At 50.5% G+C, this 18,105-nt stretch overlaps 1 protein-coding gene across 5 annotated transcripts in view; it reads left to right on the top strand.

Annotated features, from left to right (window-relative positions):
• Window positions 1-18,105, top strand: part of TLL2 (tolloid like 2) — a 92,774-nt gene that overhangs the window by 31,306 nt on the left and 43,363 nt on the right. For 4 of the 5 annotated variants that reach the window (XM_055720707.1, XM_055720705.1, XM_055720706.1 and 1 more), the window contains one exon: window positions 3,350-3,460. In XM_055720707.1, coding sequence (XP_055576682.1) covers window positions 3,350-3,460 — 111 coding nt within the window. Of the gene's footprint in view, window positions 1-3,349; window positions 3,461-17,620; window positions 17,825-18,105 lie in introns of all 5 variants that reach the window. The other variant, XM_055720703.1, reaches the window with a different exon arrangement.

The raw sequence follows: 18,105 nt of genomic DNA, 5'->3' as shown, positions 1-18,105 counted from the left end.
CTTTGGAGTGTGAGCCTGCCAGAGCCCTGCAAAAGGTTACTGTGGAAAATGAGGACTGTGAAGGCATCGGTGTGTTTGGACTCTGTGGCTGTGTGTGAAGCACCTTGGAGAAACTGTTCAGCCTGTCCCGTGCTAGAAGGTGTTCCCCTCCCAGTACCTGCCATACCTTCCAGGTGCCATAGCATCCCTGTGCTCAGCGCACAGCACCAGCGCATGGGCTGTTCTCCGTGCTGGAAGCAAAGTCGGCTTTGCTAGGCTGCTTTTTCCATTTGGGTGCTGGATTTGTTTGTCAAACACGGTTGTCCTTTCCCTTTGCCCCAACAGACAAGTGCTGTCTGATTGCACATGCTGGGGGGTGGTGAGGTTAAATGTTTGGGGGGGCTGGTGCAGGTTACTCGTCCAGGCAGAAGCAAGCTGCCTCGTATTGGTTCCATCAACCTCAATAAGAGCTGCTCTGTTCCGACTGTCCGGAGCGATTAATGCATCTTCTTAAAGAAAAGCTGGCACGCTGTCGCGCCGAGCGCTAAGAGCCTGCACCTGGCTGTACACTGCGGAGTTCTCTGCCAAGAGAAATACTGGTTTCCAAGTTCATTAGCCTGCTGTTCGGAGATATTTTTTTTTTGTTTGTTTTTGTTTTCTTTTTTTGGAAATCCTCCCACATTAAATTAAAAGGAGACCTTGGTGAGGGAAATCAGAAGGGATGCCTTGAGATGTTTCATTTGCCAGCAATCTCTGAACTTGTGACCCTTTAAAATAAACTACTTGGGCTTTCCTGTGGGACAGCTCCCTCTGGGTGGAAGCAAGCCTCTTTCAGGGTTGCGTGCCTTTAGGAAGGAGCCTTTGACAGCCCAGGAGAAGTTGCAGCACTGCATTCTCAGCCAGGACTTCCAGTGAGGAAAGTTGTTGGGCTGGTTGGGGACTGTGATAAATCATGGTTCCCTGGAGCATGCTGGGACTGCAGAGAGCTGGAAATAAATGCTAGGGAAATTCAGCTTTTGTAGTGGGCCATCTCTCAGGATGATGTATGGCTTTGTAACAGAAAGAGGTTCCTTTGCTAGGGCTGGGACAAAACTGCTGCCTTCCATTGGGAAGGAAAACATAACAATCCTGTTGGTGTAAATCTGTGCTGCAGGCTTGCCCTGAAGGATGTGCTTTGGCTGCCTTAGCCTGAGGAACAAACGGTGTGGTGCTGAGGGAGGGGAGCTGCTGGGAGCCCAAGGTTGTGGCAGTTAGTTTGGGGCTGAAATGGGATGGTGGGTTCGGCAGGAGGGTAGGGAATGGATATCTAGTTGGCCGGTATAGTAATGACTTATGGAATGTGGCTGGGGAGGGAATCTGGGGGCATGGGATGCCGCTTGCATCTTGGCCCCTTCACTGCTACCTTGTCCTGAGCAAGTCATTTATCTGGGTAGACAAAATGTCATGCTTTCAAATTCTTCAGACAGGAGCTATGTCAGCTTCATTGAAGACCTCAGTGTCTGCAGACAGGAGCCTGTCTCTGCTTTCTTCCACTGGCCATTCCCAGTCAGCTTGGGATGTTTGGCCATGCTGGTAGGTGTGTTAGCTGGTGAGGATCTGACAGTGTTTTAAGTTCTCCTCTGTTCTGCGTGAGGGCTTGGATTTCTAAGAGCTTGCGGGGTGACAGAGCCCTGTGCTTGTGTAGCAAAGGGGGGGGGGCTCTGTTCCAGTTCCAGCTGGTGTTGGTCTGCGTGTGGGCTTGTCTGCACTCCATCCTGCTCTGGGGCTGTTGCTGTGTTTCTGTACTCTGGGGTTTGGTAGCACTGTTACGGAGACCCAGCCAAAAAGCCAGAGGCAGCCTCCCTTGAGGTCATCTCCAATCCCCTGCTGTGGCTGGGTAACCAGGGGGACAGCTGCGTTCCTGGGAAGGGGCTTTGCCGCTGGGCAGTGTGTGGCAGCTGGGATGTCCCCGGTAGCAGGCAAAGGCTTCTTGCCCTTCCTGCGTCCCACGCTGGTGATGCTGGCAGATGCTGTTGTACTGGCTGAGGTGCTGAGATGCAGAACAGAGGAGGCGTGTGCCACTTCAGAACCAGCATCATGTGATGTTAGGAAAAACTCTGAGTTAGCCTTTCACAATTCCTTTGCTGTGGATCTGATGGCAGGTTTCTGACACCCAGGCAAAGGTCTGTATTTCATTTGGTCTTGGCGCTGAAAGCCAGGTGATCAGTAGAACCCATTGGTTTCTCAGACCGAGCGTTCTTCGATCAGTGATGCTGCTAGTGTAGCAAGTGGGATGTTTCCCCCCTGCCAAGTAGTGTAAATGTTGTTGACTTAACAAGAGAAGAAAAAAGCAATTCCATCAAATCTGGTCACTGTTGCGGACAGCCACTCAGCATCACTCCTTGCCTGGCGTACAGAGTTCTCTTGAACTGTACCACCGGTTAATTTGCTCTGGTTTTTCTTATTTTTTATTGCCCCACGCAAGCTTCTCGTATGAGTTTCAACAGCTCTGTTTGTAACCTATTTGTTATCTTGGAAAGATCTGTTCTGCTCAGTCAACTGCCTCATCACCTCTGTTTATTTTTTTCCAATTCCTACAATGGTAACTATGCACTGTGCAGAATCAACGTGGTCACGATGCTCCAGGGGTATAATTTTTTCCACTCAAACTATTTCCAGCCTGTTTCTCTGAGCTGTGAATGTTGAGTTACCAGTTTGTTTACCTTATTTTCATGACTTCTGACTGATACTCATTTTTACAAAATTAAAAACTCTGCAAACTTAAATCTAGGTAACTGGTCCACAAGGGGACAAATAACTGGTGTTTCTCCACTGAAGTGGAAATGGTAGGCTGGCTCTCAGCTCAGATTTGACTGATGCAGGATGCTAACCATGTGTATGGGGTCCTGCAGGCTGGCAACTGGAGTCTTTAGATACAGGCTGCTGAGCTTGAGCACTTCACTGCTGTCCTCCTGTCTTATGCAAGTTGTTAGCCTGGGGATGCTGCGGAGGCAACATCTCCATCGGTATCTGAGCTGTGGCTTGGCTAGCTCCTTTGTGCTAAGAGGGTGAATGCCAGGGATTGTCCCTTTTGTAGGCTTTAATGATCAGGGACCACCACCGCCTCAATGCCTGGTTGGGAGCAGACCTGTGCCAGGACGTAACGCTGGGAATCCCGGCTGATCACCTCTTTTTGGGGGGTCTGGGCAGCGGCTGGACTGAAATGTTGTCACCTGGCCTCTGCCGGTGCCTGCTCTGTCTGTGCGTTTCAAACCGCTGCTGTGCGTTACCCTGTTCTGGCCCATGGGGTGACTGCCTCTCAGGCACTGTGCAAACCACAGAGAAATTGTACTTCCAAAATAAAAACTAACCATGGTTTGTTTCTCTCCAGCTGCCTTTTGGGGAGATATCGCTTTAGACGAAGATGATCTGAAGCTGTTTCAGATAGACCGAAGTGTTGACCTCACAAAGCACTCGGATGGCAGCGCAAGGCACACTTCAGGTAAGGGCGGCCGGGGCGATGCCTTCTGCCCCTGACCTGGGACGAGGACAGTCCCTCGCCCATGGCGCCTGTCCCGCAGCCAGGACAGGGTGTGTGGTGCGTCGGCACGTGGCTGAGACAGGGACATCCACCTCTGAGCTCTGGTAGCTAAAATCCAAGTCACAATTTGATGTAGCTGAATCCTGTCTTGTCTGAGGGAGATTTTCAAATTTACAGCACTGGTCTCCCTCTACAAGGAATTGCCTTTCTGCTGATTTGGAAGGAAATGTGTTTGAAGTCGGACTTCAGTTTGGCATTAGTTTTGACTCTGATTGTCCTTCCCCCCTTCTCTTGCCTTGTATCATCTTACTGGTATAGTGCATTTTTTCAGCTAGTTTTACCTAGGTAAAACCCACTGCAGTCTTGCATGCTGACTACCCTTGAAGTGATGCTATAACTGAAATAGGTAACAGTCATGTTGGTTTTCCGTAAAGCCAATAGATGGGGTAACATGTGCTTTTGTTGTGCCCCTGCACAGCTCTTACGTGTGCTCCAGCTTGTGCCAGACCAGAGTTGTTTCTGGACTGGGGAGCTCTGACCAGATTCCAGCTCTGCTCTGCAGCTGGTTCGGAGGGTTTGGGGCGCTCCCTGAAGTATTTTTGTCTCTGCTCTGCTTTATGCTGCAAGAGAAAAATTGTTGGAAGCCTGTGCTCCGAGAGATACCAGGGGGACTGGAGACCAAACGTGTCAGGACAAAGTTATTTTCTCTCCCGGCTGTTACAGTCTCAGGTCAGCAAGTAGGGTGAGAGGTTGGGTAGAGACCGAAATCAGTGAAATCATGTGTTCACCTGACCCCTGTGCATCTCAGGTCATATTGTATCATTTGTGAGGACCAGTGGCTGGTTCTGTGTCCATGTGACTGCCTAGCTCTGATTTCAGAGCATCCAGGCACCGTGGAGACACTGTTCTGGGGATCAGTGCTCCGGCTGCCTGTTGGGATGAGTGCGAAAAATGACACATCCAACACAGAGGCACGCTTTTGATGTCGATGTAACTCATTAAACTCATGTAAATGCTGAAATTCTGGGTGGAGGAGGGCTGTCTGGTACTTCAGGTCACTGGTTGCTCCCTGGGAGTGCTGTTATCCTGCACTGTTGCATCACTTAGCCCGTTTGTACCGTGTTTTGGGCTGTGGCACATTCTCAGATGAGGAGGGTGGTTGGGGGGAGGTTGCCTTCAGAACAGAAGGTAAGTCAGAAAATGAGGACTAAGTAAGCGACCCTTTGTCTGTTCCTGAAGTCAGGTGAGCAGGCTGCTGGGGAAGCAAAGCCAGACAGTGCTTGACTGTACTGGTTTGCTTTGGTGGCTTTTTCAGTTATCATATCCAGGACATTTCTTTTTCACTGGGTGCTGGTGCCAAACCCACGCCGTCTGGCAAATAAACTGAATTTTATAAACCCACATCTGTATCACATGGTGCAGGCACTGGTGTCTTACAACCATGGCTTGTTGCGTGGTTGGACTTGCCTCTTCCCAGCACCTTTTATTGACTGAGACAAAGCTGGTCGCATCATACAATGCTTTGCAATAGGTGAATGTTGATGTCCCATCGCTCACTTGGCCCTGTCCTCATCTCCAGCCGGCTTTGCTGTTCCCCGTGGCTTTCAGCCCCTGCAAATGCGAGCTGGGGAACGGGCAGCCCCCGCGGCTGTCGTGCTTTCCGCAGAAGGTGCACAGGGGGGTCTCTGTGCCCACCTGCCCTCTGAGGGGGCTCTCTGCAGGGGCAGAAAGGGTTGATTCTGCTCCAGCAGGGCTTGCTTGACACTCCTGTGAGTTAAGATGGTGGTCTACTTCAGCACTGTGGGGACTGGGACCCATTCTTCCTGGGAGAAAGTCCTGCTCTCTGTTTTTTTTATTTCCAATGGGAAGAATGCAACCTCTGTACAGAAACAGCCTAAGACCTTTTATGAATAAGACCTCTTGAATTATAACATTTCAGAGTTTCCTAAAGCTGTTAATCGGATTAGTTGTATAGTGGAGGAAGTACTTAATACGTATATGCAGACACACAGGCTCTTCGTATCTGGGAGCTGGGATTCTGAACACGCTATTATGCCAGGCATTCTTCTTCCCTTGCATTGTTTCCTTGTCCCCAGAAAGTGCTGTCTGGCGGGGAGGGGGGCTGAAAGCTGTGCCGTTTGACACTGCTGGGCTGTTTACAGGTGTACACCCTATTAGCTTGTGTGGAACATCTGCAGCTGTCAGGCTCTGGAGCAAGAATGAGGTTCCCATAGAATCATAGAATCATTTAGGTTGGAAAAAGACCTTTGAGAAAATCAACTCCAACCGTTAACCCAGCACTGCCAAGCCCACCACTAAACCATGCCCCCAAGCACTGCATCTATGCGTTTTTTAAACATTTCCAGGGATGGAAACTCCCCCCCCCCCCACCCCTCCCTGGGCAGCCTGTTCCAATGCTTGGCTGCCCCTTTCCATGGAGAAATTTTCCCTAATGTCCAATGTAAACCTCCCCTGGCACAGCTTGAGGCTGTTTCCTCTTGTCCTGTTGCTTGTTATGTGGGTGCTGATAACATCTATACATCTGGTATAAGTATGTACTTACGGGTGATGGGGGACATGGTTCTTCACTGGATCCGATGGAAGATGATCTGCTTTATGAAAAGCTCTGTCTTGACTGGTGAGGGCTGAGACTCAGATGTTTCAAGCTTCCCCCTTCTTCCAGCCTGTGCCTAGACAGATAGCTGTGCCCTTCCCCAGGCCCTTGAGAGAGGGAAAGGAAGGGAATCTGATCTGAGGACCATCTGGATTCTGCCACAGCTCTCTGTGCTGAGCTTGATTTCACAGCATGGATGTGCTCGAGGCTTGTCTTCTGCATTAGTCTCCCACTTGCAGAAATGCCAGAGTTGCTCTTCAGACCCTCAAAATCTGTGAGCCTGCTTGAGAGTGGGATGCCTTGAAGGTCAGTGTATCAGAGTGTTCTCTCAGCAAATACTGGAGCTAGTGTTTTATTCCTGGTATCTGGGACTTAAGGCAATGGACCAAATAGAGTTGTCTTCCCGGTGAAGTCACGGAGCAGGGTCGTGGTTCCTCCCTGCCGAGGGATGTGGGCTCAGAGCTCTCTGGCAATCCCCTTGAAAGCTGCTCACACGGGGGTTACGCTTGGGCGTAGCTGTGTCCTTGGTACCCACCTTGGTACCTTGCTTCAGAGCTCCAGCAGTGATGTCCCTCTTTGGCCTTGCATCCCTGTCCAGTATGCCTGGGTTCTTTTGTGCGAGAGACAGGTCACACGGAACTGGCGTTGCACTGGGAGTCACATCGCTTGTGTTACACACTTAAAGCCTTTTGGAGTACAGCATGTGGCCTGATAGCCCTTTTTCTTGTGAGCAGTCTCCATAGCTCCAAAGGAGCTTCTTTCCAAGCATTTGTTGGGAAGAGCACAGGCTGAGCAGCTGAAAACTGCAGGAGGATTTGCAATAGCATCTTGTGTGCAAACATCCTTCTCTGGCGCATTTATAAAAGCAGGGCTTTCTTCAGGTCCTGCTGAGGGAAGGGCAGGCATGGTGGCAGTCTGCAGCTGCATGTAGCCCATTTAATCTGAGTAGTTTTTAGGTGTCTGCATGTTGATCTCTGTTGCCTCGGTTAAAGCTCTGAGCTGTGAGTTGGCAGGGGGTGTTTGCACACAGCACAGAGTATCTCTGAGTGAATGCCAGGGGACGGGCTCTTCTAGGCGGGCTCAGGGCCACCAGCCAGCTCATTTCTTGCCTGGACCCTTTCAGAATTTCCCTGAAGCTTTATTCCCAAGTGCTGACCTCCAATCCAGTTCAAATCATGCCAGTTGTGTGACTTCTGTGCCCCTTTCCACAGGCATCTCAACCTCAGCTCTGCTCTACCTGAAGCTTAGTTTTACTCTCATCGGTGATCTGGTAAAAGAGCTGTTTAAACTTGGACATTTGGCCTTTCTTTCAGTTCAGATTTTTCTAGTTTTCTAAACCAGGAAAAAAATTGTTTGTTTTTTTTTCCTTCCGTTGGCAGTTCTCCTTTGAACCTAGGTCCTAAGCTCACAGAATTGCTTGTGATCTTTTTGCTTGCTGCTTTTCATATAAGAAGAGATTCTGTAGGTCAGACTGTGGCCTCTGCATCACCCATTCTTCCTGCTGTTACCACCTGTAATGCCACATAACAATCTGCCAAAGGGGAAATTTCCTCTTAAATCCCCCTTAAAAATGTTTTTTCAGCTAGAAGAGGGGAAAAACAGTAAGCGATGTTAAAATGAAAGCGTTATTTTGGCTTTTAAATGTTTACATTACTTACCTCCCTGTCTCTGTTGCTGTGGGACCACGTTTAGGTGTCATGTTCACTATGAAAAGCAGTTGTTCCCATGTAGTGATGCTGAAGTGGATACCCTTGGGGTTTGGCCCTGTAGAGATGCCATAATGGTTCAAACATAATGAAATGAAGCTGGTGCCTGGAGATCTGCCAGCCAGCGCAGTCCTCGGCAAGCCCATGCTTCACCAGCTCCTCATCACTTCAGTGAGAGATTTTTCAAAGAACTTACAGTTTTAAAAAGTTTCTCATAGATTTTTTTCTTTTTTTTTAAACTTTAAGCGAAAATATTTGCTTTTACAATATAATTTTAATTTAGAAGAAACTTGAATCAAAGCTTTGTGGATTCCTCTGCTGCTGAGAACCCCTAGATGGCTTTGGAATGGGAACCGAGGGGATCCGCAGGCAGGCTGTGGAAGCGCCCAGTGTCCCCTCTCCTTCGGACCCAAATGGTCCCTTCTGGGCCAGGGTGGTCACCTCTGCTTCATTGCCTTATCTGCTGAAGCAGTGGCCGCAGCGGGGAAGTGCTTTTCTTGCTGTGCCTGTGGGAAGGACGTGCCTCTTTAATCCTAAGGGCTTTAATGTAAGTCATTTCGAGCAGCTTGGGGATTAAGTGGATTTTCTGATATATTATCTATTTTCCTGATTTTTTATTTTTTTTTATTGTGGAGGCAGTTTCTAGCCCTGAAAGGCAGCTCTGTGAGTGAGAAAGGCAAGTTTGTCTCATCTGGGTTTGGCACCAGCAGATGAGGAGACGTGGGAGCCTGGCTGCCCTCGCTGGTGCCATGCTGTGCTGGGCATGCTGCTGAGCACTTTGCACCCCCTCTGCCAAGAACGCTTTTCAAGAACAGCCAAAACAGTTTTTTTTGCCTCTGATCTGGAGAGGATTTTAGGCTCGTGGCTTGAAGGCCCCGATGAGGCTTTCACATTGCCACAGGTGAGTGGCAGGAGGGATTTACAGAGCATCTTTGCTGGCTGGAGCGAGTAATACTTCAGATAGCAGTGTGGCTGGGACAGGGATATATTTGATCCTGGGATTTCTACTGAAATTAGAGGGGAGGCGGAGGCTGCTGTGAGGCTCTGACAGCACATTCGCACACATTATTCTCTGGGAAATGTGGCAGGCAGGAGTTCTGCATTAACCTTTTTCTGACTAAGAGTAGGGGGTTGTTTTGTCGGCATGAGCCAGCTCCGCCACTCCGGAGTGTGCTGTGGAAGTGCTGGCCGCTGCTCTGCTGCTTCACCATGTCTGCACAAGGCTGCTTTGTCCTTTCTTGCTTTGGGATGCTCATGGTCTGTTTATTTCATGGGACTCTTCCTGTTTCAGGACTGGCTTGTATCTTCTTTTGTAGCACGACAACCCAGGAATCACAGATTTTAGTGCAGCATGTGTAACCTGCCTTGGGACACGGAGGCAAACCCCGGTGGGATGTGGGAGGGAGCAGAAGGGTGCACAGCCCTGCCGGGGGGGTGACCGCAGTGCTTTGCAACCTACATGGCAGCTTTTCATTCAGGGGTGGTGGGCTGTCAGCCCCTGAAACGAGTTTCACCGCTCTCTGGTTACTTCTTGAGGCAAGGTGTTGATTCCCAGGTGAGTGGCTTGCAGGACAGGTTGCTTAAGAGCAGCTGTCCCGCTAGGAGCTGTGCTGCCCAGCCCCTGGGTGGAGGAAGGCCTTCTCCAGGGGATGCTGCCGGGGGCAGGCGCCAGCAGGGTGTCCACCGCTTCACTCTGCGAGAGGTCGCTCCGTCTAAGGGCTGTGGCCACTGGTAGTGCTGGATACTGCTCCCAAGTCCTCTTTAATGCTCCTGGTGTGTTTCTAGTGAAATTTAAGTTAGTGCAAAACGCCCTTCTAGAAGAATGCAAAATGCTGGGATTTTAGACCATGACTGACTGAGATTCCGGGGAAGATCTGGTTTATGGATTTGAAGGAGAGACTGTGAAATCCAGCTGACCTGGCACGTGCATGCCAAGCGCAGAGCTGGTTTTCCCTTGTGACTTGTGTTTTGGCGCTCTGCAGTAGTGGCACTTGGTTCAAGGTAGAAGGGGTGGACTTCAGCATCGGTGGGTTCAGGGCTGCCTGATGCCCAACCTTTCATTCATTTAGGCTTGGAGCAAATCTATGGGTTGTGCTGACTGAGCTGCATTGGCTGTAACTGGCCGGGAGCAATGCAAATAACTATGTATGTGCTGTAACATAACACACATCTGTGAAGTCTCTACAGGGGTCTGCTCTTCCACTAGGAAGCCTTTAGTGAAGGTTGCTTCCTCTTATGCGGGTGGAGGAAAGTCTTTGTTCCAAGAGACCTGTCTGAGGGCTCTGTCCAGCTGTTTCCCTACCTCCTTTCAGTTTTCTGCAAGGTGTGAGGCGTGCTCCAGGGATGTCTTTTTGCAGCCCCTGGAGAGGAGGAGGAGCCGTAGCCTGCTCTGCCGAAGGCTTAGGTCAGGTGCCGAGTGCTGAGATCCGTTTAGCTGTGCCAAATGATGTGCCTATGACTAGCCCCAGCGTTTACCTTTCTGGGTCCGTTCAGCCAGGGGTTTTACCAGAGCAGACAACCATGACATGAATTTTCTGTAGTTTGCTAAGGCAAGGCAGGAGCTCCCCTTTGGAAGAATTGGGTAAGTCCTCTAGGGCTGAGAGTGCTCTTGTTCACATTGCTTTTCTGAGTCACTCCCTTTCCCAGTTCTGCATTTCCATGCAATGAACCAGTGACCTCCTCTTTGCAGAAAAGCAGATATTATGTTTTTTCCTTCCAGCCCAGAGTCTTGCAATCCTATTCAACCTTCTCAGACCTTCCTGATTTTTCTCTGGCATAAAGATAATTGCCTGGAAAGCCCATGACCCTTGGCTGTGGCTGGTGAACCTTCTCATTCCCCCTGTAGTGAAGGCTCTCCTGCTAGCAAATGCTCATCTTTAGGGTTGGTATTTTTACTCCAAATGCTTTACTCTTTTTGATTCCCAAGTGCCAACTTCAAGTCCTTTTGGAAAATGTTGAGAGGGTTTTTTCTCTCTAATTGCTGATCTTAGGGATGCCTTTTGCTAGTCACAGGAGTAGAGTCTGCCAGTCTGGTGCCTGGTGAGGGGAGAGGAGGGAAGGTGATCCAGTCCAGGTGCCAAAGCGTGGGAGGTGTGTATGTGCAAAGAGGACAGATCCCCCTTGCAAGGCTGGAGAAGCAGCTGTGGGCCAGGACAGTGTGGCTGTCGGGAGCAGAGAAGTTGGCTGGTCAGGCGTGTCTCCCTGTTCTCATCCTGCCACTGCTGATGGGTTGATCTGTCAGTCGCACAGTGCCTGTGGGGTGATTGCACGGGCTTTGGGTCCAGAGCCCCGGGCATGCGCTGCATGGCATGTGTGCTGGCCCACGCAGCAAGCTGCAGCTCCATCCACAGGTGTGGATTCTGCTTGCAGGGGCTTTGCATCTTACACTTCTGAAAGCACAGCAGAGGCCAGCTTTGTGCTTTTGGCTGGGCTGGTTTGTCCTTTCTGTGCTGCTTGCTTCCAGTATAGCAGAATTCCCCTAGCTGTTGGGTGTGGGGGCAGAAGAGGGGTGCAGAGCAGCAGCTCATTTATTTGCTCCTGCTGCCTTGTAAACGCGAGGGATTCTTCTGATGCCCTCACTCCACAAGCTCCTTTGCGTTGCACATTCAGCTCTCCTGCTTTAGAGTCATGCTCACCCTTGGGCCCCCTGTAAGCCCTAGCCCAGAGGGCCGTATTCCCATCCCTCAGGAGGCAGTTTCACCTTGCCCCCTGCCTGGAGGGGGTTCAGTGTGTTCAGCCATTTTCCCTTTCCTATATTGACCCAAGGAGGTTTGTTCTCCTCTTTACTTGCCCCCTCAGACACCTCCCTTAGGTGATACCCATGGAGAGATACCCATGTCACACCCTGACAAATGCTGTCTTACTGTTATCCCTGCTTCCCAGCGTGGTTTTTGTACCTACTTTTGCTGTGTTTTTTACAGTCCTTATATGACCTTGAAATATGATGTGGGAGAGAGAGTGGTCTGTGGATGCTATATAACGCTTGGGTCAACATCAGATGGTGATGGAGGGCTGTCCACTGCTTCCCTGGGTGGTGAGGTGCTGCTTGTGATGTGCCTGAGTAGCAACAAGAGGTGCTGGAGTCTTTTTACTCCAACTGCCTCGCCAAAAGGTCTGCAGGCTCTGATTGTCTTCTGACTAGGGTCTTTCCAGTGTGACACGTTGCTTCAAAACTGGTTGGGACCAGTGGGGCTTGCAGTGCTCCCTCGCACAATGGGCTGTGGTGTTCCCAGCTTGGCTTGGAACCAGCAGAGAAATGCTCCACTCACCACCAGAGGAGTAAAGTCCATCTCCACTTTCTCCTGTGCTTGCGATGAAGGTCCTGCAGGGCAGGGTGAAGGGAGCCCGGGGCAGTGGGTGAAGGTGCCCTCTGGCCCTTGCTGGAGCACAGCCCAGGTGCCACAGCCCTGCTGCTGGCTCCGCGCTCCCCGTGGAGCGAGATGTATTTTTTCCCTCTTGTCTGGGTTCCCGATGGCAGCTGGTCACATGCACCACAAAGTTTGTTTTGTAAATGCACTGTTCCCTGAAATCAACTTTTCTGGATGGTGGCCTCCCGCCTGTCAAAATAAGTGGTTTTATTTCTGCTGTGCAGCCAACATTCAGCCTTACAGAGTATTTCTTTTAGTGATTTTATGAGCTCTGCAATATTGCTCAAATTAATCTGCACAAGCAATAAAGCTTTCTCCATTGTAACGAAAATCTCCAGCTATTTCAGGCTCTGCCACTTACTCGTTCTCAGTGGAAACATTGGTCGTGTTTATACTGCAAGTCCAATTCATAATGCTGCTTTCGAAAATCAGCCAGGAAGGCAGTAAGTCAGTATTACTCTTGTCAAAAGCTGCACGTCAGAAATTATTCATGTCGGATTTTGTTAATGAGCAATTAGCTTTCTTTAAGAGCCCAAAGACATCTGCAGAAACTACATGTGCTGATGTCATGGCTGAAGCTGCTTCCAAACAGCCTGTTTCTGTGGTTGTGCTTCCGAACAGCCTCCTACCTGACCTGGTGCCACCATCGGCTCTGGACATGGCGGCAGTGCCGGCACAACACGGACAGTGCCGAATCCCTGTGGCTCCCTGCTCGGCTTGGCCTGGCCCTGGCTCCCAGCCCCACTGCTTTCCCCAGCCCCTGCGTTCACCTCTGGGCACATCTCCGAACAGGCGGTTGGTGCTAGATGGCGTGATTAACCCTTCAAGGAGCCAGGGTAGCCACCGTGTAGAGCAGTTATGACATCTGATTTCTGTTTGCAACTGTCTTGCTCTCGATTGCTCTTAATTAAATTTTCTTTTGCTCTTGTCTACAGCTGGTGTAACACGCTGGGAGGCTGTTCCTTTTACCAATGCCAGAAGAGCCTGAATAGTCTTTTGTGTTTAAGTGGAGATTATTAAATAGCTTTATATTAATTAACTGTATTGCAGGGAACACATGGGCTTGAGGAGATTGGTTTATCCATATGGAAATTACATTGTGGAAGTTAAATCCATTACCCTAATTGTAAAATTCAACAGTGCTTAGCCAATAACTGTGGAATTGCCTAAATCATGCGTTTGCTTCAGAGCTGGGCAAATGCCTAGTTTCCCTAAATACTTGCTCAAATGAAAAACTGAATTTGCCTCAACTGTCTAGGCTGCTTGGCTGTCCCCGAGAGCGTTCTGGCAAGTGTATTTGCGGGCAGAAGCGGCCGGCGAGGAGCAGGCTCTGAGAGCAGCCCCAGCAGCACGGCCGCTCCGCGAGGCTGGCAGGGATGTCTCGACCCTCGGGCGCTCCCCTTTCAAGCAGGGATGTTGCTGTGCCCACAAAATGCAAGTCGCTTACCCTGTTCAGTGAAATAGCTTGGCAGGTCCAAGAAACAATCAGTAGCCAAAATGGCTTGATGGATAACGGCAAACAACAAATAAATTAGACGTTGTAAACTGCTCATGGTTGATTGTGAACAGAAAGGGGTTACGTTTGTGGAATAAATGTGTTCACTTCGAGCCGCTTGTTCAGGACTAATTTGGAAAGAAGGCTGGTGCTGGTAGCTGCAGTGCACAAAAAAGCCTTCTCTGTGGCTCCCCTTTTCAAACGGCAAGGACAAAGTATTTATTCAGCTGTCAAGTGGGGAAAGAAAGCAAATTAGTTTTAGGCTGAAACGCTGGACCTATGTTTGCTGCCATAGTTCTGAGGCCAGATGGTGACTTGGACAGCCCTGGGGAACGGGGAACAAGTTTCTGCAGGACGAAGATCAGAGGCAAAAGGAAATACTTGGCGTATCTTGCCGCTCCACTTCCCAGAGCAGAGAAGCCGCGTAAGGCGGCGTTAGGGTGGGATTAGCCGCTCTTCCTTCTGCAGCTGATGGTGTTGCTAGAGTTCGGTGGGTGTGAGGTGTGACTCCCCCACCGGGCGCACAGCTCCCCGGGATGGATGGGGCAGCACTCAGCGGGCAGCTCGCCACGGTGAGGGAGGCTCCTCTGCTGCTTCCCCCGCCCCGCCCCCCCCCCCCCCCCCCCCCCCCAAGCTCCCCTGCAGCTTCTTTAGTGGCTGCAAATGATTTGGGCTCCCAAAGCCTTTCCAAGCCTCACTTGTCCTGCCTCCATGCTGGCTCATGCCTCTGTTTCCCTGCTGTTGGCAGCCAGTTTGGGGTGTCCTTTAGAAGAGCTGTGGAGGTGACACAGCAGATGGGGTGTCCCAACTGTATCTGCCAAGGGTTCTCAGCTGCCTGTTAAACATGGGGTGGGCTCCTGGGGGGCAAGAATGCACCAAAACCACTCCAAGAAGCTCCAGAATTGGGATTGTTTGAATATCCAGGCAGAAAGCAAGCTGGAGGAAAGGTCTCTGCACTGGCGCCGCACGCTCTCCATGGAAGGAGTTTTAATTGTGTTCAAACATAGTTTAGCTTCCAGCATAGTGTTTTCATTTTCAGTTAATTTTTATCCAGTATAAACAAGGTAGGGGGAAAACAAAAGGATTAGGAAGGCTGGGTGGGAGGGGTGGTCTGGCGGGGCTGCTGAGGGCCCCTGGCTCCGACTGGGAGCCCACAGCTGGAGAGGGGCAGGGGATGCTGTGGAGCAGCGCTGGGGCCTTGCGGGGCTGTGCCAAAGGGCCCTGGCGATGCCAGGCTGGAGCAATTAGGCTGCGCAGGTTGGGGGGAAAGGGGTGTTAGCGGAGGGGGGCTGGGGGGGTTGTGCTCCCCGCTAGAACAGTAACGGGTGAACCCCAGCCAGCTCTTCCACTTTCCTTATCACCTGCAGGTTCGCTTGTTTTTCTTTCCTTTTGAAGGAGGAGGATTATTGTGAGCAGAAATGGATGTGGTGGCGAGGCAGGTGCCCATTAGAAATAGATTTTGATCCGTCAGACTGATGAGAAGTCAAGTTCAATGGCTGGGGGGGTCGCTGGTGCTTTGTGCTGGGGGGAGAAGCTGCACACTGTGCCTGGGGACCTGGCCGTGCCACATGGCCAAAGGGCTTGCGTGCTTGCTTTAGCTTTTAATTCTCACTTACTTCAGTTAAAAGCACTGTAAGCAGGGACTTGCAGGACTCTTTCTCACCGGAGGAAATCGGTGACATGACACAGGTTGTAGGTAACTTTTTTCCTTTCTTTTCTCTCTCATCCTTCTGTCTTTTTACCCTGGGGAACAGAGGTGGGTGTTACAGCCTGCAGAAACCCCCTCCCAGTCTTCCCAGTCCTCCCTTGTCTCCACAGAGCGTTGCTCCCCTTAAGCATTGACTTTTGGTTGAAAGGTTGGTGGGAACATTGGATCAGGTTGTCCCATTTCTTGCAACGCTTTCTTTAAAAGGAAGATGCATCAAATGTATGCATCACTATAAACTTGATGTTGCCACTTCCAGAAGAGCAGGGGATGCCCAGGGAAAACATGGGGTGCTGGGAAGCGGTGCTGCCTGCGCTTCTGCCCTGCCTGCTCCCAGCGCCGGCAGAGGGGCTGGGTGCATGAAGGGCTTTGCAGCTCGTGTCTGTGGCAGCCGTGTGTCTGCTTTGCTGTGTTCACCATCCTCCTCTCGTGGGCTTCCCTGGGAAGCCAGAGTCCTCGCCCTGCGCGAGCATTCCCGGAGCTGATGGGGAGATGACACATCTGCTTGTCAAGACTCTGGACCCTGGGACTCTCCTGAGTTATTGCAGCTAGTCATCTTACTCTGAATATGAAAAACAGATTCCTGCAGGGAACTGGGGGTTCGGAATTCTCCTCTTTAATTTATTTTTCTTTAAGTAAATTGAGGGAACTTCAGCTATTCCACTGGCAGGAAATGCTGAAGGATCTATCTCCAATCATTTGCTCAGATCTCCAGGGCCCAGGGGTTTATGAAAGGTTTTTGCTGTAGACTCCTCACCAGCCCTGGGAAGCATCTGTTCTGCATTCTGAAACTCATTTTCCCAGCAGAGCTCGTTTTAATAAAATCATCACTTTCTCTGTGGTTAGTAAATCCAGTGCAATAAAATGTTTTTTCTACACTAAAAAGTTTTTGACCACTGATTAATGAGGAAGTTAAAAAGCAGCATGTAACATCAAGTTTCACTTATCCTGTTCTTCCAGAAGCTTCCCTGATGGTTGCAATACAACAGGGTTCAGCAGCACAGAAGCTGTGAGCAGTGGCGAGCGGTTGCCCACGCGTCTCGGCTTTGTCGATGCTTCATCGCAGCCTGTTTGAAACCCAGCCTGCGAGCTGCAGCAGGTGTCTAGCCTGTGCGTGGAGCAAGACCGGCACAGCGAGCTGTTTCAAGGCATAGGCAGGAGGGGTGAGATTGTTTTCTAAATGTGTTTTATGGTGCTTTTTTCCATAGGTTGCATCCCAGCTCTGAAACGGCCTTTCCTTCATAGTAAAGCACATCAGGAAAAGTCTTGCTGTTCTTTGATCCACCTCAGACCAGATAATTATCTGTACAGTCAAGTTATTCTCTGCTAAATTGGAAAAATAGGAGAACCTGGCAACATCCTCCGCACTCACCGGGGACTCCTTAGTCCTCAGCAGAGGTGATGAATGTAGTGGTGGTAGCTACCTTCCGCGTTCAGCTGTGGAGCCTTCCCCTGGGTGGGCAGCATCCTGGGAAGGAAGAGGGGATCCCGTGAATGTGGAGAGTGCCTCCATCGGTCTGGAGTGGAAAAGTTATCCTGGCTTGGAACTGCTCTGAAAGTGTGAGGTTCTGATCTTAATGGGAACTTCTCCACTTTGGAAAAGAGGGAGTGTTGCAAGCTTCATCCCACCGCCCTTCCCATGTCGGAGCGGTTTGTGTTCTCAGCTGCAATTTTTCAGGCACCTACAGTTCCTGTGGGCAGTGATGGGGTTTAAGACTGAAATTCTGGACAGGTGTCACCTGGAAATGAAGCTTGACCTGTCCTGGGATAGACTGATGTTTCTCCTCCACCTTCAGCTAGGTAACTCTCTTGCCCCAGGGCAGCATTTTCAGGCAAAAGCTAGAAGAGGGGCAATGTTAGAATGTGTCCAAGTCAGCTGCCTCCTGAGTAACTTTGAGGTCTTAGAGGGATTCAGTGGGAGGGTGGTGGGTATTTCTGGGCCTGCTGCTTTCCTCTCCTTTTTCAGACATGAAGCCCCTCATGGTTTGTAATCAAGTGGAAGCAAGCACAGAAGCTCTATTTAGTAAGCAGTCTAATTGCCCTCTTCAGCGGTTCAGACTACCTGGCTTTAAAAAAAAAAAAAAAAAGGCAGAACATGCAGAGCAATAAATATGTTCAAGCCTAAGCTGTATCTTGTAGAAGACAAATTTTCAGGTCCAATATTCTCCTAGTCCTGGCTTCTCCTATGGGAAGGATGAGTGCTGAACCGAGTCTGCTTCCTGCTGTTTCCTCAGGTGACACATCTGTGGAGCATCCTGTGCTGGTGGTGCGAGGGAACCGCCGGCGGCGCAGTGCTGTGGTTTGCCACAGCCTACTGCTTTCTGCTGTGCTGGATCCTTACCCGCTGCCTCAGGCTGCCGCTCTGGTTCCTGCAGACAATTCAGGCACCTGCTCTCCAGCCAGGCTTGCAAGCGTGCTGGATTTATCTCAGATTTATGGTGCGTTGAAGCTACGGGACATTTCTTTCAGTCAGCCAAGCTCCCTTGGCAGTGCTGGTCAGTCGGAAACAGAAGAACGAGTTGCTGTACAAGTGCGCTGTAGGTAGAAGATGGAATATTCCCAGCCCGGGGCAGGGACTCTCGTGTGTGCTCTGCCAGGGCATGGACAGGAACGAGCTTATCTGGTTAGAGAGCCCAGCAGTGTCCTGCTGGGGCTGCAGCTGGTAAGCAGGACAAATAGGAAGGACTGAATCACAAAAATGTGGGAGTTAAAGAGCTTG

The sequence above is a fragment of the Falco cherrug genome, chromosome 9, assembly GCF_023634085.1.
Source record: "Falco cherrug isolate bFalChe1 chromosome 9, bFalChe1.pri, whole genome shotgun sequence".
NCBI classification, from domain to species: Eukaryota; Metazoa; Chordata; class Aves; order Falconiformes; family Falconidae; genus Falco; species Falco cherrug.
Note: the sequence above shows the minus strand (reverse complement) of the source record. Positions and strands in the feature narration are given on the sequence as shown.